Below are 25450 nucleotides of genomic sequence, written 5' to 3' on the forward strand. Positions count from 1 at the left end.
GGTGAGGAGGATGCTCTCATGCTCTCTGGGAACTTGTGTGGACGGGTGGCCATGACCCATTGCCACTCTTCCTCCACCCCTTGACGTGGAACTTAGACACAGCCCTGGGGAGACTGAGTGGATTCCTCCTTGACTGGCAGAACCCCGAATGGACAAGGATTTAGTTAGATTGACTAATTCATTTACTTCAACTCTCTTCCAATGTTGAGCATAATGGGGGCTTGAGACAGAAATTAAGTTACAACTGTGAAAGTTACAGCCATGAAAAGTGTCAGGATAAATTTGTCATGTTAGAAAATTAAAGATGGTTAAATTTCTTACATACCTGAGAGGTGGTCTGAAATTCCCTGGTGACCACCAGATCACTTTTAAAAATCTAGTTTTGTCAATACATACAAAGCAGATGAATTAGGGAATTTCATTCTTGGGATTCTATTGTTTTTGAAAAGTTATACACATAAAAAACCACATTGATTAAGGACAATGGGTTCTAGGGCATCAGAAGGAGGAGTGTTTAGGATCCCAGGACACAGATATGGGCCCTTTGACACAGGTCAGCTGCACTCCTTTTGCTGCTCACACGGAGACTCACAATGTCACAGTGGGTGGACGTTCCAATGAGCAGCACTTACCCTCAAGGACGGAGGTTATGATACTGACAACACTCATTGCCCTTTGGGCTCGGAAAGGTTCATTCAAGTATTCTGCTGACAAGAAAGTCTTCTTCTGTCCTGCATCCAAAGCCTGCTGAGACACAAACAGAGTCAGGACACTCCCCCAACCTGAAGTCTTCAGTGGCAAAGACAGATCATTCAATCTTGTATTGGCCAGTCTCATACACAGTCATGTGTCACTTAGCAATGGAATATGTTCTGAGAAATGCATCATTAGGTGATTTTTTGTTGTGTGAACATCACAGAGTGTCCTTACACAAACCTGGATGGTACAGCCTACTATATACCTAGGCTGTGTGGTGTAGTCCATTGCTCCTAGGCTACAAACTTGTATGGCATGTTAATGTACTGAATACTGTAGGCAACTGTAACACAATGGTAAGTATTTGTGTATCCAGACATATCTAAACATAGACAAGGTATAGCAAAAATATGGTATTATATTCTTTGGGACCACCATTGTCTATGTGGCCCATCATTGACTAAAATGTTGTTAGTGGCTCATGACTATAATTGTGAGGTTCCCAGTAAATCCATGATCCTCTGCATTTAGGCTTAGAGAAATAAGGCTGGTGCTTGAACTTGGGGTAAGAGTTCAGGCATGAGGACCACGACATAGACTTAGGGTGGAACCAGAGCCTGGCAGCTAATGGGATGACATAGGCTCACCTGAGGCTCTGCAAACACCAGGACAGAGCCTGGGCCCCAGGGTGGGGATAGGGTTGCCTCAAGGTTCTCTGGGTTCTCTACCAAAGGTAGGTGAAAGCTGTAGGAGCAGTGGGCCAGGCAGTCATTATAAGACTTACTCTGGGCATTGCATGTGATGTCTACATAGAGTTCCTACTCCACGATGAACTTCCCTGACCTCCCACCCATTTTCTCCCCAACATACAACCCAAATCCACTTCCACACAGTCTTTCTTTCTTCAGGGAACATTTGTGTGTCTTCATTGTCTAGCTGTTACTTGTCTGCAATAGACAAAATATTTGTCTCCTGCCCAAAATCTATATATTGAAATCCTAACCTACAGTGTAATGTTATTTGCAGGTGGGGCCTTTGGGAGGCAGTTAGGTCATGAAGGTGGGGCCCTCATGAATGGGATTAGCATCCTTATAAAAGAGACCCCAGAGAGCTCCTTTGCCTCTTTCACAATGTGAAGACACAGTGAGAAGATGCCATTTATGAACCAGGAAGTGGGCCCGCACAAGACACTGAATCTACTGGGGTCTTGATCTTAAAGTTCCCAGCCCCAGAACTAAGAGATAAATTTATGCTGTTTGTAAGTCACCCAGTCCATGGTATTCTGTTATAGGAGCCTGAACAGACTAAAACACCGTCTGACACAATCTTTTTGACCCTTCCATCTTTGGACCTTCACTGGAAGTTCTGTCTGGATTCTAAGCCAGGCCCATAACTATAGTCACACATATACCACGGACTTAGGGAGTCCAAGGCCCACAGCAGCTGATTCAACACTGCACAAACCACTGAATACCAATTCAACAAGCATTTATTGAGTACCTACCGTCAGTGAAGCTCCTAGGTATACAGTACACAATAAATAAAAAGAAAGTTTAGAAAGTTTCCAAACATGAGGACTCAGCAAATGATACTAGTAGCTATTACACTATTTATTATTTGTCAGACATGTATAAAAATGTAGGCACTTTATTATTTCATTTAACCCTTCTGATAATTAGAAACCTTTTTATAAGTTGAGACAAGGAGGCTTGGAGAATTTAAGGGACTTGTTAAAGGTGATTCAGTTGGCAAATGGCATAGCTGGGCCTGAAACCCTGGTCCATGCAACATGGAAGGGCTTAAAGAGCTAATCTTTCAGTAGCATAATTTAATTAGAATGAATCAAGTTCAGAATATCTAGAAATGTGATAATCTCAGGAACAGATGAAAAGGGTGAGGGGCCTCTCACAAGAGAGGCACAACATGCCTCCAATGAGGCACCTCCCAGAGAGCCCTGCAGGCTGGCTTTGACTTTAGGACTCTCTTTTGGTGATTCTCTGTTTGCCCTTGAGACTTACTTTCTACCTTCTCTGCCTGCACTGCACCCTGTACAAAATGCATCACCCTCACCCTCAACCTCACCCTCACCTGGTTCCAGTCAAGTTTGGTCAATGGGAGATGCAGACAGGACATCAGAGAATGGAAGGAGAGACAAGTCAGGTGTTTATCCCTTGGCTTCTTCCCTGCTGGGTCATGGCTAGGAGCAGCTGTTCTCCTATGCCAAGTTCCATCAGGAAGCCTCTGACACACAGCTCCAGCTCCTGCTGCATTCTGATTCTGGTCCTTCCCTTTACTCCTGCAGCCTATGTGTATCACAGCTCCCTACTGTTGCTAGTTTCTAGGTGATTCACTGTCCCTCATTAGTTCCCTGAGCCCAGCCCACACCTCTATAAATATTTCACTAACCTCTTTCTACTTGCCCACTGGAGTGGTCCATCTATTTCTTGCTGGGAAGTTGAATAACATGGCATCAAATCAAGGCAACTCCATAGGACTTATCTGAATCAGTAGAATCATATATTGTTCTCTTTACAATTCTGTTTGCAAATTTCTCTGTATCCCTGGCTAGCCAGAGAGGGCAAATAAAAAACTCTAGAAGCATCCTTTATGGAAACAGGAGGGAAAGCTTAAGTTAAATCACAGCTCCCAATCCAATGAGGCATCCCTGTTTTTCCATTGTACTCTGTAATTATCCTATTGAAGAGTGTTGGCCAGTTAGTCAGAGTTGCCTAGTTTATACATTTTGTCAACCTATTTCTTCTTATAGTAAAGCAAGGGGGACTTTGTTTCTACTAAGGTCTGCCCTGAGAACGTCTCAGAATTTTTCTGCATCCCATTTGCCCAGCCTAGGGTAGTTTGCTCAGAATTCCAGGCGGGAAGAGAAGGGCTTTCAGTTTTTGTCATACTCACCTAGGGAGCAAAAAGCCCTATCTCTAAAGCGGTGATGATGAGTGGGGACAGAAAAACTCTGAGAAGAAATGTGGGGTCAAATGCCGAATAATCTGTATCACTGTATTGCATGGAAAACCTGAGGTCAACCCAACCTCTTTTTCTGGGTCTCACCTGCCCTGTCTGTAAAATGGGGGTAGGTTGGGAAGTGTTGGACAGGATGCTGGCTAAAGAGCCTTTCCATTGGTGACACTCAGGGCTTCTTGGCCCATCGTCTGTAGCTGGAAGGCAGCCTGAGAGAGTTTGGAGCATTCACAAACTCACCGAGACTTCAGTGGTTCCAGGGACAAGCTCACTAGTGGGCAATGTGGGGTGTCCGTCTTCTCCATGCCTGGAGCCAGAGTTGGGGGGTTGAGGCAGGGGACTCCTAGGGCGAGGGCCTTGCTGGCCAGCACTCCCACCCAGCAGCAGGGAGCCTCGATGGCTTTCACGGTCTCCAGTAAAGACTCCATCATCCGTGACTCCATCGGGGAGTGAGATATCTTGGCCAGGGACCCGGAAATGGAACACACTGCCATGGCTAGCCCGGCGTCTTCCAGAGGTGAGACCTAGGAAAGACTGGGCATTGCCCCAAAGGAACAGGAAAGAAGGCAAGTTGGAATCTAGTCCTCTTCCAAGTCTAGAGCTCAACAGTTCCCTCCACCCAGCCCCATTTCCCTGCCCTTATTTTCATGACCTTCCAGTAGCTAGATAAAGGCACAGATCTAAGGGGTAATTAGGTAGACATAGGAAGGGAACAGGGGAAAGGAGATTTCTAGACAGATCTGGTGAAAGGCCAGGAGAGAGGAGAGATTACAGAGTGCATGAGTTCATCTTGCCCTTAGATCATTATGGTCAAGAATATGTCAGAGGACGGTCTTGTCACCTGGATGGGTCAGCTGTTTGCCAGCCTTTGTCCATAGGGCTACACAAATCTGTCTTAAGTTCCCTTCTCCACATGCAAAGTTGTGACCTAAGGAGACTATTACGCACACCAGTACTGGAACAAACTTGGTGAGTGGTTGTTGAGTGAATGAGTGCACTTCATTGTCTGAAAATTAGGTTGTACAATTCATTAGATCCAGTCTGTATGCGTGTGAGAATTTGTGTTGCAAAAAAGGAGACAAGAGCTTTACAGTGTAAAGCTTCCAGGATCCCTCGAGGCAAACTTTAAATGGTCAACAATGGAGAGATTGAAGAAAGCATTGCAGCCTGACTTCCTGGAAGAATAATGCTGTTCCTCCAAATCAATGAACATTTGCCATCAAAATCTTCTATTGAGGGAACTGTGCGGCTTACAGTTGCCAGAGAAAAAGAGCTAATTCATAGGCCCAGAGCCCTGGGAGAGTTAGTGTGCTGAGTTAGCGAATTCCCACGACCACTGTGGGAACTTGACTATAACAAACCATCAAGTCTGCACTTAGGTCATATATAGTATTTCTGAAATCTAAACATTGACTTCATACCAAACTCTGATTGTACTGTTTGATTCCTCCTCTCCTTAATTCTTTTTATTTACTAAACTATGAAAGAGGAGTGTCTCGCCAATCCTTACTTATCCACTTATATTACAGAACTGAAGTTTCTTTTCTTGATGATTTAAAGCCCAATCCTGTTTGGTAATAATTATTGCAAGCCTAGTATTATTAATAGAGTACTCTTTGCCTAGAAGACATGTCCAAGGACTACAGAACTCATAGAAACCTATTATACAATTCCTTCCCACTTTTGAATCAAAGGAGCAGAAATGGCAAATACATATTAAAGATGAGGACATTGAGTTATTTGCATTTGGACACCAAGTAAACCCATGAAGAAAACAGAAAGAAAATGTTGGTACCATATTTAACTGGTGCCTCCTTGGCCACCAATTGTTTTCAAAATTAACCTATTTGACAAATGATGGGCAATGTCCTCTGAGTCTAGGCATTCGAGTTGCCTTAAAATGCATCATCCAAGCAGGCCACCTGGTCTCCTGTGGGTTCCTGGAAACTCCTGCTATGTCTTTTCTGTATCTTACCCCCAATCTTTATCTCACTGCTATTGGTTGGAAAATGGTTTTATATAAAAACTGCCTAAGGTCTATTTACCAGATGAACATAACTTGGAAAAGAGGAAGGGGATGCCTCCTTGAATGGGCTCTAATGAATCAGTTAGCATTAAAGAACTACTCAAACAAGGCCTTCCGGTCTTTGCACAAATATATTCTTCTTTCTACCTGTAAAATACTCCTCCCCAGATTCTCCCCTGTCTTCAATTACTAGAGGAACCCCTACATACCACTTATTATTCACCTCACTTATCCCCTCCTCCAGGAAGCCTTTCCTGATACACACCCACCCCCATAAGAGTGAATGTTTCCTCCTCTATTCCCAAAACACTGTGTATGTATCTCTAATACAGTATTTAACACATACCTGTTTTTATATCTGCCTCCTCCCCCCAAATGGAAATCCTTGAGAAAGAGATAATGTTTTAGTCATCTCTTTATACCAGGCACCTAGTATTGTTGAATGAACAATAAACAGTTCCCTTTTTTTCCTTTTTAAGGTAAGCTTCGCTGGAGAGAAAAGAATATACACCAAACAATTATTGGACAACCAGGTGCTAATCTGTGTGAGGATGACTGAATGGGGAAAATTAAAGCCCAATTCAGAGTGCCATTCACGTTTTTATGGAAGCTGTGATTCATCTTGTTCAGTGATTGCCAGAGCCCTACTCAAATCTCCTTTGAAACATTGTTTAAACTGTGGCCCATGCATGCCAGGTGCTTCGCAGAAGAGGCAGAGAAAGAAAGGGAAGGGCACAGATGCAGATTAATGAGGAAGTGTGGGTGTGTCACTGAGGTCTGTGGGCAGGCAAGCGTGTCTGTGTATGTATATGGACACATAAATCTGGGGGTTGGAAAGATGGTGCTGCAAAAAAGGAAAACATCCTTCAGGTGAGCACAGGAAAAGAGATTGAGAGGGGAGTGAGGGGCAGGAGACCTGAAAAATAGCCATGTGGATCCCCTTTTCCACACTATTATTGTGGAACCAGCCTAGCACAGAGGGGTATTATCTCTTGGGCCTATGGAAAGGCAAATTTTGGGTACTCAGGACTTTCAAGGGGCAGGGAAGTGTTGTGGGACACTTAGTGAGGGAACTTGGAGTGGAAATCTTGGAGTTGTAGGCATAAAGTCCTTATGGGAGAAACATAATTTCTACAGGATTTGAAGTAAGGTACTGAAGCCATTCCCAGGCTGGATTGTGTCACAGAGACCAGTGCTGTGCCAACAACAGGTGACAGCTTGAGCTGCAGGCCCTGAGGCATGAGGTCAGAAATTACACTCCATGAATATGTACAATTGCAATGTATCCACTAAAAACAAACAAACTAAAAATACTTGATGCCTCAGGGGAAAAAAAGTGCTTGTGAATGATTTCAGCACCACGGACAGGGAAGCCCCTGGCTTCAGAACTGCAGGTCAGCATGTTAGAGGGAAGCTGACCTTTGACGTCCACAGACAACTCAAGGTCAGAGTATTCAATATGGACTTCCCACCTTCCCTAACAACCAGGGTTCCTCCTCCAGAGCCCTTGTCTTAGAATCACCACCCACCTGATTGCCCAGTCCTGAAAGCTGGGAGGCATCTTGGACTCCTCCTTCCTTTTTCCACATCCTGAAATCCCAGTCTTATTGACCCTTCCTCCTGAATAATTCTTCTGTCCTAGTTTAGTCCCCACGGGTGAGGGGTGTCTAGATTACTAAACATCCTCCTAATCTCTGTGCCTCCAGCTATCTCTCTGCTACCAACCTCTTCCGGCTTCAACCCATTGTCTATAACAGCTGCAAAGGTGGGTAATCTTTAGAGCACAAACTTGAGCCCCTTACCATCCTGCGCTGGTTGTAAGGCTCAGGTTGGGGTGATTTGTTGTCATCTGTGGAGCACTCTGAGACTCTTGGCTTCATTCTGTGCTTCCTCTCATTGGCGTTTTTGGAGGTTAAAGGTGATCCATTGTGGGAACGGAGAGAGGCTGTGTCAACCCCCAGTGCTGCCAGCACCTGAGGAGAGGGAACAGCAGCTGCAACCAACAGTAATTGTTTGGGCTTAGCATAAATGTGTCCCCAGACATTGGTGTCGTGGGGGTGAGGGATCTGAAACAGAGAAGGTCAAGGGCTAGGACCTGGCTGGAACAGCCACCTTTGTATCACCTCCATCATTCACACCCTGTAGTAGACTCTGTTGGTGCCCCACCCAGGTCCCTTTTACCAGCTCTGCACACCCCTCCCCAGCAGCTTGAATAGTAGCTGCTAATGGCTCATACCTGCAGCATTCTCCAGAAAATTTCTTTTGGCTGCCTGCTCCTGGGGCAGGTATGGGAGTATGAGAAGCCAGCCCCCTTGCCTCAAGGTAGGGATAACTGTGGCACAAGTCATACTCCAGAGCTCCCCTTGGGATCAGGCTGAAGCTAGTCTCCAGCTAAGATCACTCCTTGTTTATTTCCACCGGTATTTCCTTCACTCACCTTCTCCTGAGAGCACTCCCTCAATAAATCACTTGCACAAGAATCCTCATGCACAAGAAAACCTGACCTAAGATGATCCTTGAGGTGAGACAAATCCTCTTACAGTTCCCTAGGATGGCAGCCTTAATCTAAGTGGCTGGTCCAGACTTCTGTCCGAGAACACATAGTCTGAAACTGACTTCACAAAGCTTCTGCCTCTCACAAACCTCCTGCTCCTTCCGGAGCATCTCAAGGGCCTCCTGGAACTTCTTCTCCTTTGCTTCAATTTCATCAATGGTGGCCTGGTTCTGTTCCTCATATGCCATCGTGACCACAGCCAAGATCAAGTTGACCAGGTAGAAAGATCCCAGGAAGATGACAATCACGAAAAAGACCATATAGATTTTCCCAGAAGCCCTCAGGGTCTGCAGATTCAAGGGAAAGAAGAGAGACCTGTATCCACAGCACATGAGCCCCAGAAATTAAGTCAGCCTCCTCCGGGAAAAATGTAGTCATACAGCCAACCCACCAGCCTCCAACCAAGTCTGTATGGGGACATGCAGATCGATACCTGCTGATAGAGGCGTTCCCAGGAATCCTGTGTCATGAGGCGGAACAGTGAGAGGAAAGCCCAAGCAAAGGAATCAAAGCTGGTGTAGTTAAAATCTGGGTTGTCAGAAGTTTTAAGGCAGATATAACCGTCAGGGCAGTGGCTGCAGCAAGAACAGAGAGGGCCACCTATTGCACAGTTCCTGCTTACTGGGGGCAAAGCAGCCTGGGGCTGCAGAAAGACCACAGGGTTTGAAGTCAGAGATCAGAGTTCAAGGCCTGGCCTTCCTCTTATTAGTGACCTTGGACACTTAGTCTCCTTAGGTCTCAGTTTCTCTCCTCCATAAAGTGGGGATGCTAATACTTTCACTTCAGAATTTTATGCACAGGGGAGTGGCCTGGGGAAGGCTGGCTGACTGCACAAACATGATCCCATAAGGTGTGGAGTTCTGCCAGTTCACACTAGGGAAGGGAGACTCAGTAGCAATAATGCAGACTTAAAACCTGAGCCTGTTGGCACCACCTGCAGAGTTGTCTATCAGAGGAGGACACCCATTAGCCAAGTTCACTGACAAATTATACAAAACAATGAAAATAACAAGTTTCTGTGTACTGAGCACTTACTGTGTGCCTCTCTCTCCCCTAAGAGCTTTACAAACACTGTAATTTAATCATCTTGACAATCCTTCCTTACAGATGAAGAAGCTAGGGTTCAGAGAGAAGTCAGTTGCCTAAAACTGCACAGATGCCAAGATATTTCTTTAAAAGAAGAAATATAACCATTAAATAGCCCAGTACTTTTGTCAGCCTAGCCTGCTCCTGAAGACTGGCCTATGAAGACAGGTCAAACTCAAGATGACTGCCTGGCACGGAGGTGGGGAGTGCTAGACTCCTCTCTCTCTCACAGTAAGGGGTGAGTTGACGTCAGGAAGCATCTGTTAGCCCAGGGCATGTGGAGTGAGTGCTCTCACCCAGCCCAGTGGAGAGGGCCCAGGTGAGGCAACAGCAGTGCCTTGTTTGAAGGTCAGGATTCCTCCACCAACACCAGCCCCTGGGGCTGTCCTTACTCCTGACGTCCATGAGAACAAATAACCCCAGGGCCCACACAATTGATTGGAGCTCCTACAATTTAATTATAATCAATTTCAATTCTATCTCCACAATGGAGATTGCGAGTTCCCTGACTCTGTAGACACACACTTAAAGGCAGTCTCTTGGTTTGCTCTCCCAAGGGGCTAGTCAACCCACAACCTGTAGGTTTCCTAATTAACTCTGAGGGCAGCCTTATTTCTGCGTCTTCTGTAGAACTCCACTGTAGCTCCTACATATGAACAGCTCACTGCTCCATGCATCAACAGCTAACTGATCTGAGGATTAAATGTGACCACTGTGCAAAGTTCCTTGAACGGCGCCTTCAGCATAGTAAATATCATATTAATATATAAAATGCAAATTAAAATTCTTGCTGTTTTTAACTTTAGAGGCTACTGAAAGGATAGACTGGAATGATATATGTGAAAGAATGCCAAAAATAGTCAGCAAGTATTTTCTAGTACACATTCTCCACCTTGAGACCCCAGACTTTCCTCCCACAGTGCCATGGGTCAGTGTGGGCCTTTGCTCATGTCTTGGGCTTCTCAGCAGCCCAGCACAGGACCCAGGGTTGGCACTCACAGCACGTGTCTTCAGGGCTCACTCTGCCCCTCTTCCTCGGCTGGCCTCTCCCTGTCATCCCGGCCTGGTCCACTCCACTGCCTGGATGGGGTCTGCCCACAGCAGGCCTAGCCTCCCCGGGAGCTGAGGACTGCTCTAAATGGAACCCACAACTTTACCACAGAAAGTACTTGGGCTTCTCTGGATCCACTGCCTTGGGAAACACCATCATCTGAACAAGAAAAGGACATTGAAAGGGCTCTTGGTTTAAATTTAAGTCCAAAGCAAATGAAAACCGATGTCGGAACAACCCTCTCAGGGAGTGAGGGCATTATGAGTTCTGGTCTTCCAGGCTCCCAGCCATGGAGGTGGGAGAAATGGGCCTTTCTGATCTTTTGCCTGAACTCATTCGGCTCACATCTTGCTCCAATGCCAAAGCAGCTGGCAGAGCTGAGGGGTCCGCACCCCTTAGCTTTGTTTTACATTCTCCTCTGGCACGTGGAATGACCTCTGTTCAAACTATCTCTTATTCATCCAGCCTGGAAACATCCTACCTGCCTCCAGGAAGCCTTCCCAGACCTTTTCCTTTGTCCCACACTATCACCTTACTGTGTTTCCCCAGCCCGTGGAGCCTCTAGCACAGCACTTTTCTCCACAGTGTAGCATCTTCATGTGCTTGTAGGAGAAATTGCAAACTGGCAGCTTTCAGGCTGGATTTGGCTTGCAGAAATATTTTGTTGATCCAACAATATGTAGATATTTTTTGGAATTGGTAGCCAATGTTTATAGTTGGGAGATTTTATATACAAGTCTATATTTCTTGTTTCCATTTTAAAAGTTGGAAGAGCTAAAAGCAATGAACCCACATTTCCATATGGCAACCGAAAGCTGGACTGAGCAGTGGACGTCCCCTTTAGATGGGGCATGAACTCTCAGTTGCCAGACTCCCACCTGGCCCGTTCCACTCATTTGTTGTTATGTGTCTGGCCTCTGTAAGAATTTGAGATTGCAATGTGTGATGCATATGTTTATTCATCTGTTATGTGAGGATAATAAAACCTATAGGATAGAGTTAGCTGTGATGACTAAATACAAAGCAATAGACACAAACATATTTGATAAATATTAGTTCCTTCCTAGAGTAGATAATTTGCAAAAATGGCCACAATTTTTCCCCTTTCTGTATCCACATTCCTTTGTAATATGACTTTGTAGCGCCTTCCATTGAGAGATGGAGTCTATTTTCCCACCTCTTGGATCCGGACTGCCCTGTGACTTGCTTTGGTCAATAGAATATAGAAAAAGTGACACTGTGTCAGTTCTAAGCCTAGGCCCCAGAAGCCTTGCACAATTCCACTCATTCTCTTGGAAACTTGCCTCTGCCATGAGGACAGGCCCAGGATAGCCTGCTGGGGAATGAGAGACCGCACAGAAAAGAGACAGGGCATCTGGGCCAGCCATTTCGCAGTGGATCTATTCACTGTCTGCAAATACACGAATGAGCCCAGGCAATTCCAGCCAATGTCCAGCTGATCCCAGTCCAAAATGCTGATGCACAGAATCATGAGCTAAGTAATTGGTTGCTGTTTTAATTTACAAAATCTTGGAATCATTTGTTACACAGCAAAAGCTAACTCATTCACTCCCTTCCCATGAGCTCTGGGATGACAAAGACCATGACTTATTTGTTTCTACAACTCCCTCAGGACCTGTAACCCAGTCTCTGCCCAGAAGATACTGAGGACAAGATGGAGAAAGGACTGTTGGTCATTGGTGCTTTGTCATGGGTGGGGCACTCACCCTGAATCAGATCCATTCCCACACAGTAAGGGATCAGAAGTGCCTGGCTTATTAATGTAGAAATCTGCCAAAGAAAAAAAGAAATGAAAGCCTCACAGATGGTTCTGAAGCCTCCACCCCAAGCCTTCTGTGGCAAAGGCAACACTTCTTAAGTCTTCTGTCTGAGGGAGATGAGCTGCCTTTGCTACGTGCACTCAGTGGGCATGCTGGGCCATTGGAAGGGTTAAAGCCACACCCGAGAAGAGAAGAGCTGAGCAGTGACTTCAGCTCTCAGCCTCCCCCAGCAGAAGCAGAATGACTTGCCTCTGGATTTATAGCTCATTTCCTTGCAAAAGGGATGCTGGACAACAGGAAATGGGGTACCCAAAAGTAAAACACAACTCAGGAGAAAAGAGGAATTTCAGCAGGAAAGAGGAATCAAAATGTATGTCCACGCACACATACAGGGGCTTCACACCCCTTGTCCCTATGTGCATATGGTCCCAAGGTCCCAACCAGACCTTGATCCCTATGACATAAATCCTACTCACGTTCTCTGTGAGATGAGTTGTTGGCCACCTCGTTGAGAGCTGTGTGATTCCTGACACATTTGTTCTTGAGGTTGCCCTTGAAGAGTTGCAGGCCCACCAGGGCAAAGACACTTAGGCAGAAGACGGTGAGGATGGTCACATCAGCCAGCTTCCTCACCGAGTGGATTAGGGCCCCAACGATGACCTTCAGCCCTATAGGAAGATGACAGCAATGCTTCCACATGGCCGAGGCAGCACGAACAGGGCACACCCCTGCATCTTGGCCACTTCCACCCTCACTCACCCCCACACGTAAGAAGGAAGTATTTCCATACTCCACGGCAGTTCCAAGCCCAGTTTCTCATCTTAACCTTGCAATTACTTTGAGATGCAGGCGGGGACTACTCTTTTCATTATAAAATTGAGGCAACTGAAACCCAGGAAAAACATTTCTCATCATGTTAAGGCTAATAAATTCCTTACACTGGCAATTCAATTAGAAAATATTATTGAATACCTACTGTATTCCAGGCTCTTCACTAGGCATGAGGCTACTAACTACACTCCAGTTATCTGGCATCTGTCTTTCTGCACCCCTTTTAATTCTGGGAGGCAGCCCGAGGCCTGGAACACATAAATCTTCCTCTGAGTGTGTGTGTGGAGGGAGGAGGGAGATAGAGATGCAAGGGAGATAGGGTGAGACGGGGGTGGGGGGAAGAGAGAGAGAGAGAAAATGGGAGACAGAGACAGAGGCACAAAGACACAGAGGGTTGAATTTAGCAATAGAATGGGACTATGAGAAGCAATGAAAGAGCCACTGAGGCAGAAACAGAATCTACACCAAGCACAGCTGGCAGCATAAATGAGGCCCCAGCTTGTTTAAGGAGGAATAATTTGTTGTTCTGGCAAATGAAATCAACTTCTTTGGGAGAGCAGCTTCACAGATAGCAGAAAGAGCAGAGCTCCGACAACGGGAACAGTCTGGGAGCTGTCTTTGGCTTGTCATTTTGGTTGACAAATAATCCATTGAGCACCACCTGTGTCAGTCCCTGGGCTAGGAGCTGAGTGGTGGTGCTGTCTGACAGCTGAGGGGAAACTCCGCGTTATTGAGTGACGGACACACAGAGGAGCAGCCCTCAACTGAAGCACGGGGATGGGAATGGGGTGGGAGCAGTGTGAGGAAGTTGGGAAAGAGCGGGGAGTCTCTTTGAGGAGGTAAGACCTCGGCAGAGCCCTGAGGAATGAGAATGAATTGAGTAGCGAGGAGGAGGGCCATGTTGGAGAAAGGGGCAGCAGAGATGCAGGCTGGGAAGTGAGTGAATGCACAGAGTACCTGTGGAACTGCGGGGAGATTCTGGCACACGGTGCAGGTCGGGGAGGTGAGACATGAGGCAAGAGAGAGAGTCTGGATAGGCCAAGTCTTGTAAACAAGATTCAGGTCTTCCTGGCTGAGAGCAGGTGAGAGAGACACTAAGGGGCGGAACAGCGGGTCTGTTCACGGAAAAGTTCACCCAGTGGAAGCTGGCACAGAGTTTCCAGTCTTTCTCTGCACAGCCAGATGTGGACTAGTAGAAAGGGACTTCCACTCTGGAATGAGTGTTTCTGTTTTACAGAGGAGGGAACGGAGCTCAGGGGTGAGGGGAGATCACCCGCCAGCCACAGAGTGGAAGCATTGAGTCCCGTTTCAGGGCATCGACCTTGTCTCTGGCCTCACCATCACCACCATCAACCTCATGGAGGATGAGGAGTAGTCACTGGGCTACTGGTGACAATAGAGACCTTGGAGATACAATAAGATGAACTTTGGTGGGCTAATTTTGGTTTTGAATTCTCAGTAATCAAGAATTACCTAATTCTTTTCTCCTCTGAGGATCCAGAGACAGGGCTGGGACCCAAGGTTTTTGAACTTTGAAAACGGTGAAGACATCAGAGCCTGGGACTGCTTTCTCCCTTCTTCCCCATTTCCAACTTTAAACCTTCAGTTTAAAGCAGAAATGAGAATCCAACCGCAAGTCTCACTTGAATCCCACGACAAGAACAGAAATGACCCACTTATCATTTATTGACAGTGAGGGTGTGTGGTACGTGGACAGAGCATTGGCCTAGGAATCAGGACATTGGGCTTCCAGGTCACTCTGCCTCCTGTTAGCCATGGAGCCTTGGCCTTGTGTTTTCTACACTCTGGGCCTCAGTTTCTGTGTCTCTTAGTGGGGACAATAGTCCTTGCCCTGGAAACTTACAGGGTTCTTGTGAAAACCAAAGAAGGGCGTTAGTCTGAGGAAACTCACATATGCTCTGTGAATAAATGTGCTGGTTAAAGCAGCTCACCTGGAATCACAGAAACTGTTTTTAAAGCTCTAAGAACTCTGAACGTCCGCAGGCCTGAGATTCCTCGGAGATCTGTCGCTGCACCAACGTATCTGTAGAACAAGAAGTCAAGTCAGCATCTCTGCAAGGAGAGGCTCTGGGGAATACGTGCAGCATAAATAAAGATGATTTTGGGTAACAAGAACCTATTAAGGGATGGGCACGGTGGCTCACACCTATAATCCTAGCACTCTGGGAGGCCAAGGCGGGAGGATCGCTTGAGCTCAGGAGTTTGAGATCAGCCTGAGCAAGAGCGAGACCCTGTCTAAAAAAAAAAAAAAATAGAAAAAATTAGCTGGGCAACTAAAAATAGAAACAAACAAACAAAAAAATTAGCTAGGCATAGTGGCATGCGCCTGTAGTCCCAGCTACTCAGGAGGCTGAGGCAGGAAGAGTGCTTGAGCCCAGGAGTTTGAGGTTGCTGTGAGCTAGGCTGATGCCATAGCCCTCTAGCCCAGGCAACTGAGGGAGACTCTGTCTCTGGGCCCCACTAGGGACCCAGAACAGACACTGAGAAGCTAGTGGCACTACCATCTATAGACTGACATTGAAACTGACTTAATTACTGCAGTATCTTTCAGAATGGGCCATTTGAGAAGATGCATTGCAATCTAGGTGGCTCTGTGTGCACATGGATGGCTATTGAAACATGAGGGCTTGGCCAACCAGTGTCCTCAGACACTGCTTCCTCAGGGAAAGATCTCCATGTACATGGGTATAGGCCAAGCCTTGTCTGATCCACTTCGACAGCCATTTATCAGCTCAGATTCGAGTCTTTGACTTCTCCCTGTGGGCGTGGAACTAACCCTGGAAAGTGAGCTCCAAAGCAACACTCTGTGGCAAGAAAACCCCAAGCCATACAGTTCCAAGTGAGGAAGCTGGACTTAGATGAGGAAACATTCCCAGAATGTGAATCTGGACACACCCATAAGCCCCCCACGGACATACACACAAACCGACATGGAAAAATACTCACGCCAAGGTAATGACGCTAAAATCCAGCCAGTTCCAAGGATCTCGCAGGTAAGTGAACTCATTTAGACAAAATCCTCTTGCCAGGATCTTTAACAAGGCTTCAAAGGTATAAATGACAGTGAAGACATGTCTGGGAAGGAGGGTGGAAAAGGAGTGTTAAATGTGCCATGCAGAGAGCACAGGTGGTTCCTTCTGCCTCCAGGAGGAAGGGCTGAGCTTCTGTGATTGTTCCAAGGACACAAGTGCAAAGAACATCACCAAAGGATGACGGGGAAGAAGGTAAGGCAAGGAGACAAGACACAGGCTGAGGGACACAGAGGAGCCACACAGACGAATGGAGTGCATGCATGTGTGTGCCTGGGCAGCCAGCAACTCTGCTGCTTGGAAGGTAGGCAGAGGGCAGTGGCAGGTGAAGAACAAGGATCTTCCTATTCCATGAGGCTCCCAGAGGCTCCCTTCCCTGTGGGAAGCTAAAGGCTCATCTCCCAACCTGGTGACGGTGGAAGATGTGGAAGAGGGACAAGGCCTGGCTACATGTCTCCACTCCAAATTTCTCTACCTCCAACTGTCTTTTCTTCTTATGCCAGGCCTGGTCTGTCTGCATTCCTTGCCTAGATGTCATGGAAGAATAAAGCATCTAAATCCACAAACATTTTCTTAGGAGGATGGATCCTAATAGAGGAAGTTATCTCAAAATAGCTCTTTTATTCTGCTTGGCTCCTTGTTGGGTTTGGATTTGAAGAGATAAATGTGGAGCTGAGGCTGGGAGTAGGGTAGTGGTTCTCAAACATTCAGAGTAACAGGTTCCCAGCTGATGCTAATACTACTGGCCTGGGGAACCACCCTTTGAGAACCACTGACCTAGGGAATTTGGGTGCACACATAAATCACAGTAATTTTGGCTACATTAATATTTTTTAAATTATAAAATTATAAACATAAACTCTAGTATTAAAAGAGGAAGACTTTTTTGATTAAATATTGTAGGTAGTACACATGCATTTACCTCCATTCCTTTTGAAACCCATCTAAAATGTCAGTAACAGAATTTTTTTGAAAGGCATAAACCCACTAGGACAAAGATGACGGAGAACACAGCAATAGCATTTTGGAAACTAGAGTGTAGACTGACGACTGGTAACTGACGGAGCAGACCAAGGAAAGCTGACAACTGGCTGGGAGTGGGGAGTGCCCAGAAGCAAGCCGAGCTGTACTGCAGAGCCTCAGAACTTAGGGATGCTGCGAGCCTCTGAAAGTGGGGCTTGGGGGACGGTGGCAAGGGGGGTTGAAAGGACTGTTTGAAAGTTTTTTACAAGAATCAGCTGGGCTTTCGAGACCCCACTTAATACCATCCATTCAGTGAGAAACTGCCTCCTCTGCTCTGGAGACGGATTGGATGTTCATTCTCTTAAGAGTTGAACAAGAGGGAGACAGTTGTGTACTGAAACATGCGTGTGAAGGAAAATTTACATACTGGAAGTCAAGCAACTCCCTCCCCTCCTCATTTCTGTCCCTCCTTATTTCTGCCCCTTGTTAAGTTCCTAGAAGCTAATCAGGTCTGTAGCCCATGAAGATGCTACACTTTTAATCTGAACAGCCAGCCAAGCAGCATCAGGAATTTGAAGGAAGCTTCTAACTCCAAAAACCAAAGCAACCAAGTGGGGGTGGGGGGAAGAAAGAAGAAAAAAAGAGACAATGCAAGGAGCAGAAGAAAAGTTAGAAGAAGAAACCTTACTAATGTTTTTAGAGAGTAAGAGGCGAGACTATGTTGCGTGTATAAGAGAACAGAAGGCTATAAAAAATTCAAAGAACAAAACATAATTTGAAAACAAAAATATGATAGCAAAAGTAAAACGTTAATGGAAGTACTGGAAATAAAGTTTTGGAAATCTCACAGAAAGTGAAACATAAGGCAGAAATGGATAAGAAGTGATAAAAAGTATGAAAATTAGAGAATCAGACCAGTAGGTACAATGTCTGACTAATAGGAGGTCTAGAAATAAATAAAGAAATAGACTCGAGAAAATTACCAAAGAAATAATTCAAGAAAATTTCCCCAAACTGAAGGATCTAAGTATTCTGTTAAAAATGCCCAAAATATTCAGGAAAATGAATGAAAAAAAGCTTGAATCAAGGCATAACATCACAAGACTTCAGAATATTGTACACAAAGAGAAGACCACAACTTTTTTTGAGGAGGAAAACAAAACAGGTCACGTACAAAGGACTGAGAATCAACAATCATCAGATTTCTCAATAGCAGCCTTGGGTGTTAGAAGATAATTAGCAATGGCTTCAAAATTTTCAGGAAATTAATTTCTAATATAGAAGTCCTTCCCCAGCCAAACTGTTAAAGATGAAGGCAGAATAAACAAAATTACAGATAGATGAAGTCTCAGAAAATGTACTTCCCAGCTACCCTTCTAAGAATGTTACTAGAGAATATGCTTCACCAGAACAAGAAAGCAACCAATAAAAAGAAAAACACGGAATAAGGAGAGAGGCAAAAGGAATCCCAAAAAAGGACGGAGGAAGAAAAATCTCTAGAGAAGAGCTGTGCATCAGGCCTAGAGAATATCTAGGTTAGAATAAGTCAGAAGATGAAGGACTTTAGGAGTGATTTCTGTAGGAAAAATTGGAGCAGATGGATAACTGATGTGGCCAAATAAATTGAAGAAAGAATTAAACATCTGGAGAAGAGTGTGGGAATAAATTAGGGATAAATATATAGGAAACTGAGCAAATAAAAATAAAATCCTTATTAACTCCAGGAAAAGCAAAAACATTGTGCAAAAAGGAAATGTAATCAAAGTGTACTGCATGACACAGCTGTAAACAGCATTTGCTTAGCAGTACTTTGATGTAATCATATACTGTAGTCAGACACTGTACGTATTGTCTGATGATCTAACCAAAAATTATAACAGGAAGAGGAGGGTGAGAGGAAATGAGTGTGTGTACGTGGCCCTCATTTTTTCCATAATAAAAAACCAATAGATAAAATCTGAAATGGAAAACTAAAAAAGTAGTAATATGACTATACTACTAGAGACAGGGAGCTATCGGAAGAAAGAGGTAAAAAAAAGCCGAAAGTGGTTGCCTCTGGAAAGATGAGATTCAGGGTAAAGAGATGAGGAAAATAAAATTGCTGTTTTTTGTTAGAATCCTTCTAGAACTAACTGACATTTTAAATCGTGAACATATGTATCTTAAATAACAGTAAAAATCAAATTAAAAAGTGAATAACAGTAATTTTTTAAAATATCTGTGAGAGGAGAAATAGTGTTTGAAACCATTCATGAAATAAATCCGTATCTGGCTGCATAGCTGCTTGAGCTGTCAGCGTCCATATCCTGTTATTTTTTTTCCCCCCATTCTTTATGTTTTCTAAATTAGAAAATTTTAACTCAGAATTATAGGTTGTTGGGAAGCTTTGACGGATATTTCTGGCTTGTCAGATCAAACACAGACCCAGAAATTACGGAGCGAGTTCTCTCTAAAGACTATTTTCAGTGTTTCACCAGAGGACAAGTGGCCTCGCTTAGCTGTAGCTAATGTGGTCACATGCTCTCTTTGGTGGTATTTTGCTCTGCAAGGTATTTCTTCATCTTTGCTTGCAGAATTGGGGTGTGATTTTTTAATATGCTTAATGTGTTTCTTCCTAAGTGCTTTTTCTGGTGAATGAAGAAAATCTTTGGGTGTTGGGAAAAAGTCAAACTCTCAGCTATTGAGCCATTTGTACCCCTATTCTGTTTTAAGAAATCCTCATGTCTAATCATTAAAAGTCCTGATATTTAGACACTAAAATCAAAGATCTATACTATCCAAAATCCCGAATGGATCACTGAGATCTACAATTTGTATTCATAAAAATGGTAATTAAAAAATTTCACTCCTTATTTTTAAAACACTGTGCAAGCTTTTTTTTTTTTCTTTTTTGCCAGCCAGAGCAATTCAGTGTGGGAGAGCAGCATTTCTTACTCACTTTTCCGTTTCAGCCCAGCATGCCAAGGAGACATACACTAAGTGGCCACAATCAATTTGTATTCACAGTTTCCACTATGCGCCTCAACAGCAAATCAGGATCTGGAGGCATGTTATAGACCCCCAGCTGTTTTCTGGGAATAAGGTATGTACTGGCATTTGGAAACAGCCTCTTCTATTTACATAGTGATGCCTTTCCTTGCTGACCATGTGGCTGGAGTTTCTTCATGTCAGTTTAACAGCCTCCCCTCTGTCTTTTTTTTTTTTTCCTTTGAGTCAGAGTCTCACTCTGCTGCCTGGGCTAGAGTGCCATGGTGTCAGCCTAGCTCACAGCAACCTCAGACTCTGGGCTCCTCCTTAGCCTCCGGAGCAGCTGGGCTGGGACTACAGGTGCATGCCACCATGCCCAGCTAAATGCACCTGGGACTACAAGTGCATGCCACCAAGCCCAGCAAGGGTCTTGCTCTTGCTCAGGCTGGCCTCAAACTCCTGAGCTCAGGCGATTCTCCCACCTTGGTCTCCCAGAGTGCTAGGATTACAGGTGTGAGCCACCACACCTGGCCAACACTCCCCCACTTTTAAGAAATTTTTGGTAAAATATACATAACAAAATTGACCACTGTAACCATTTTTAAGTATACAATTTAGTGGCATTAAGTACATTTACAATGTTGAGGAACCGTCACCCACTATTTATCTCCAGAACTTTTTCATCATCCAAACAGAAATGTATCCATTAAACCACAACTCCCCATTCTTACTCCCTGGAGACTTCTAATCTACTTTCTGTCTCCATGAGTTTGCCTAGTCTAGGTACCTCATAAAAGTGGAAACACACTATATTTGTCTTTCTATGCCTGGCTTATTTTACTTAGGGTAATGTTTTTTCAAGGTTCATCTATGTGTGGCATGTATCAGAATTCCATTCATTTTTAAGGCTGAATGGTATTCTGTTGCTTATGTATATACTACATTTTGTTTATCCATTCTGTTGATGGACATTTGAGTTATTTTCACCTTTTGGCTATTGTGAATAATGCTGCTGCAAACATTGGCGCACAAGCCAACATACCTTTTAAAGTCTGTTTCATAGTTTAAAACTAATCTTTAATTAAACTATTCTTTTAAAATTAGCTTCGTGATAAATAGTACAAAAAGTGACTGAATACTTCTCTCTCAAATACATAGTGAACATATGCTGACAACTGATTTATTCATAGTTTTGTTTAACTATAAAGCAAAATGTCTATTTGTTCACATACATCAATAGTGATTGATTTCAAATGCCAGTCACATTATAAGGAATACAATATATCTGATTGAGAAATTCAATCAGTTGTTTTTCTTGTTTCCTTTCCAACCATAATATTTGTAATTGATTTTGTAACTGGTTTCATATCTTATCAGCAAGAGTGCAATTGTGCCTGTTTTTGATATGAGGATGAATGATGACTCTATAGTTTTGCTGTCCTTTCAACATTTAACATCAAATTTTGACAATTTTGTACTAGAAAGCCTTATTTTGAGCTTGTACTAGAGACAGTCAATTGGCTTAAAAGCGAGGTTGATAAGCTTTATTGGAAAATAATATGGAAGTTTTGATAGCTTTATTTCATTATTTGACAAAAACGTTAACAGATAATAAACTGGGTACTAGGACCAAAAGATCATTGGTTCAGTAAAATTCAATTGTCCTTATTCATTGTCATGATTCCTATTTTCTTACATATTTTTGCCTGTTTTTGTGAGATTATCTACATCCATTGCCCACTTGTCTCATGACAGACAAATTTATGCTTTATATTTGTGATAGAGTCCATTCATTACTTATATTTGTGACTTTATTTCATGTTGTAGGATTTATATTTCTATTTTTGTCATTATTGTTTTACTTCAGCAAACTACTTTTGAAGTGATTATTCATTTTTTTTGAATTGCGATATTATGCAATGCAATAGTAACAAAGGCAAGTGCAAGTTTAACAAATGTAAACAACTATCAGATGACAATAAAATACATTAGTCAAGATAAATGGCCTATCATTGACTCCATGTTAACCAGAATGAACTAAGTCAGTCCTTGAAGCACATACAGTGCTATTGAGAACATAAAAGGTCAGAAATTCTATGAAAATCATAATCTTACACTTTAGATTTTTAAATTATTAATATCTGTGCATAAAATTATGGCATTGCTTTTCCTTCTGAATCTTTCAAATGATTTAGAGGGTATTGAGAGACTTCTGGTGGCCAATAGAGATCCTTAGATCCCTTGTTGATAAACATTGTAGGGGATGGAAAGAGCTGAATTGCTCTGCAAAACAAAGTAACAATAATTTGGAGTTCCCAGGGACAATGAAGGAAAGAAGATAGTGAGGCTGAAAGTTGAAACATCCCAAAGGGACAGTTTATAAAAGAAAATTATAGGCTAGCCTCGTTTAGCAAAATAGGTAAAATGAAATACTGGCAAATTGAATCCAACAAAATTATCAGCTGGAACCATTAAAAATAGACTAGCAAATCTATTAATGTAACCCACTATATTAACAGATGAAAGACTATATAATAATAACCTTAATAAATATAGAAATATTGATAGAAGTCAGCACACACTCATAATGAAAATCTTAAAAACAAACCAGAAATGAAAATATATTTCCAAAACTTGATAAAGAATAATTATGAAAACCCTACAGACATCATGGTAATAGAAATTAGAACAACACTTTTAAAAATCAAGAGCAAAAGAAATATGTTCACTGTTATAGCTTTGATTCAGCATTGTGCTAATGGTCCTGGCAAATTTAATAACACAGGAAAAATAAACAAGTGGTATAAGGATAATAAGGGAAGAAATAAGTTCATCATTAATTGCAGAGGATATAATTGTTTAAATAGAAAATCCAAGAAAATCTATAGAGAAATGTAACTGTAAGGAGCCCTGCAAAGTTGATGGATGCAAAATCAACAGATAGAAATGAATAAGATTGAGATTTTTACAATAAAAATAAACATTCAAAAAGACGGCTACAATTGCAATGTACCTAGAAAGAAGACATTACAAAGTGTTATGGGACAATATGTAAAAGAAGTCCTTTGTAAATTAAGAGGTCAGCCATGCTGATGTGTGGGAAGTCTTCATATTGTAAATGTGGTAATCCTTCTGGAGGTAATAAATAAACTCAGTGCATTACCAAAGTTTCAACAGAGCTGTAAGAAAAGAGCTTGAAAATTCCCCTTAAATTGGTAGGAAAAGTAAAGAAACAAGAAGAACCAAGGTAATTTTCAAGAAGAAAAGCAAAAAGGGGCACAAAAATCAACCATGTCAATTTTTTTGGAAAGCATTTAAATCAGTGCACTGTGGACTTGGGGAGTAGCAAATAGGTTACTGAGAGAAGCAGATTCAAGTAACCATGGGAATCTGAGGCATGATGTGGGCAGTGGTAGGAACCACTTGGGAAATGATGATCTATGCAAAATGATGTTGAGACAACCACTATGAAAAATGGACTTTGGAAGCCTATCTCACACCATACACATAAAAAAGTAAATTCTAGGAGGATAAAATACCTAAATGTGCAAAGAAAAACTGACTTTTAGAAGAAAATGCGGGAGAATACGTTTATGGAATACTATATAGGAGTAAAATATGAATGACTTAGATCTGCATGTATTCATTTAGACAAATCTTGAAAACATAATCTAAATTTTAAAGAAAGCATCAGATAAAGCATGCATACGATATCATAGATGGCATTCACATAAATTTGAAACCACACAAAGCAATTCTTTGTGCATGCAGCGCCAGACACCCATTCTCCCATTTGCTATAGGTTCAGCTTCATTTCACGTATTCTTTTCCAGATGAGAAAACATTTATTTTTCCACTGTGGTTTTCCCTGAAACCAAATTGCTGTAATTTGTCCATTGTTTTTCCAGAATCTCGATATGATTAGTGGTGGGTGTCCTAGGGTCATCAAAGTGCTCCTTTAATGATTCTCTGTGAGTCAAGGGCAGCGGGATAATGGGAAAGTTCTGCTCTGGCCACTGTTAGCACCCTACCCCCAACACTTTTCATCTCCTCCTCATGCCCAATCTGGCATATTCTTCCCAACTTTGGCCCAGTGAATCTCTATTTTTTTTTTTTTCTGAGCACAAGAAGGGATTAAACATTGGAGTATAGATCTATAATATCTTCCTACAAGCAGACGAATAGGCAAGCAGGGAGGGAGGCATGGAGCTACTGTTATCAGCAGGTAATAATGCAAAGTTAATGTTTCAGGGAGGAATAATGGAAGGGAGGGAAGATAAGGGATAGGAAATATTTATGTCTGAAGGGTTGTATCAGGAACACGATAGGATTGGCTTCTGATTCCTCACTGGTTTTAATTTAAATTTTTTCTCAAAAATACATGGCATGATCTTTGGAGCCCCAGTCTATTCAGGGACATTTACTGTCTTCTTCTGTGCTCCCAGCAACAACAATGGGCTATTACCAGCTTGCGTTTCAAAAAGAAAATTTAGTCTGATCATTTCCACAAGGCCAAGGATGTTCAGCATTATCCAAGTCCAGCCACATAAATTCCTAGAACTAGGGCCAGAAAAATAAATTTGTATATTTCATATTTTTTCAAAGTATGTTTGTAAAGGAAATTGTGTCAACAATGCAGTTAACATAAAATCTGGTAAAGAACGGATGGATTTAATAATTAGTGGGAATGAAAATTCATCCAACTTTGGAAGACAATTTGGCAATATCTCAAAAATTAAAATGTACTTCCCTTTGACCTGGCAATTTTACTTCTAGAAATTCATCCCTCAATTTTATCCACATATGTGTACAAAGATATGTGTGTAAGGATATTCATCTGAGATTTAATAGTTATGGCAAAATATAAGGATTACATTGATTAGGATCAATATGAATGTCTATTAATAGGACAATAGTTAAAGAAATTTTGCTTCATCCATGTAAGTCAAATCTATTCCACCAATTTCTACAAAACAGGTGCTGATGGGATTTTTATTGGAATGTCATTGAATCTATAGGGCAGCACCGACACTTTAACAATAATGAGTCTTCTGATCCATTAACATATGAGATCCTTAAATTTATTAGGTACTTTAAAATTTCTCTCAATGTTTTGTCATTTTCTGTCATAAAGGTCTTGTGCATATTTTTTACAACAGCTTTTGAATGTATTAGTTCTACTGTTTTTGTATTTTCTAATTTATGTCTTCTTTTATAATTATTAATTTCTTCTTTCTGTTTTTCTTTCATTTAATTTATTGTTCTTTTTCTAGTTTTATATTAGGTACTTAATTTCTTCTCAGTTTTTACTGATATAAATAGTCTATGCTTCTATGCTGTGAATTATGTGTATCTTCAACTACACCCTACAGGTTTTTTATCATTTATTCCCTAGAAATTCTATAATTTTAGTTTGTAGTTTGTCTTTCATCCAAAAATTATTTTTTTTTTTTTGAGACAGAGTGCTGCTCT

At 42.6% G+C, this 25450-nt stretch overlaps 1 protein-coding gene across 3 annotated transcripts in view; it reads right to left on the reverse strand.

Annotated features, from left to right (window-relative positions):
- The window catches only part of SCN10A (sodium channel, voltage gated, type X alpha subunit), an 84479-nt gene that overhangs the window by 49050 nt on the left and 9979 nt on the right, over window positions 1-25450 (reverse strand). For 2 of the 3 annotated variants that reach the window (XM_012645863.1, XM_012645792.1), the window contains exons 4-12: window positions 15966-16094; window positions 14951-15042; window positions 12644-12835; window positions 12114-12180; window positions 8683-8824; window positions 8339-8536; window positions 7498-7668; window positions 3910-4203; window positions 633-744 (exon numbers count right to left, since the gene is read on the reverse strand). In XM_012645863.1, the coding sequence (XP_012501317.1) occupies window positions 633-744; window positions 3910-4203; window positions 7498-7668; window positions 8339-8536; window positions 8683-8824; window positions 12114-12180; window positions 12644-12835; window positions 14951-15042; window positions 15966-16094 (1397 nt within the window). The remainder of the gene's footprint in view (window positions 1-632; window positions 745-3909; window positions 4204-7497; window positions 7669-8338; window positions 8537-8682; window positions 8825-12113; window positions 12181-12643; window positions 12836-14950; window positions 15043-15965; window positions 16095-25450) is intronic. The other variant, XM_012645934.1, reaches the window with a different exon arrangement.

Source organism: Propithecus coquereli, unplaced genomic scaffold, assembly GCF_000956105.1.
Source record: "Propithecus coquereli isolate 6110/MARCELLA unplaced genomic scaffold, Pcoq_1.0 Scaffold1, whole genome shotgun sequence".
NCBI classification, from domain to species: Eukaryota; Metazoa; Chordata; class Mammalia; order Primates; family Indriidae; genus Propithecus; species Propithecus coquereli.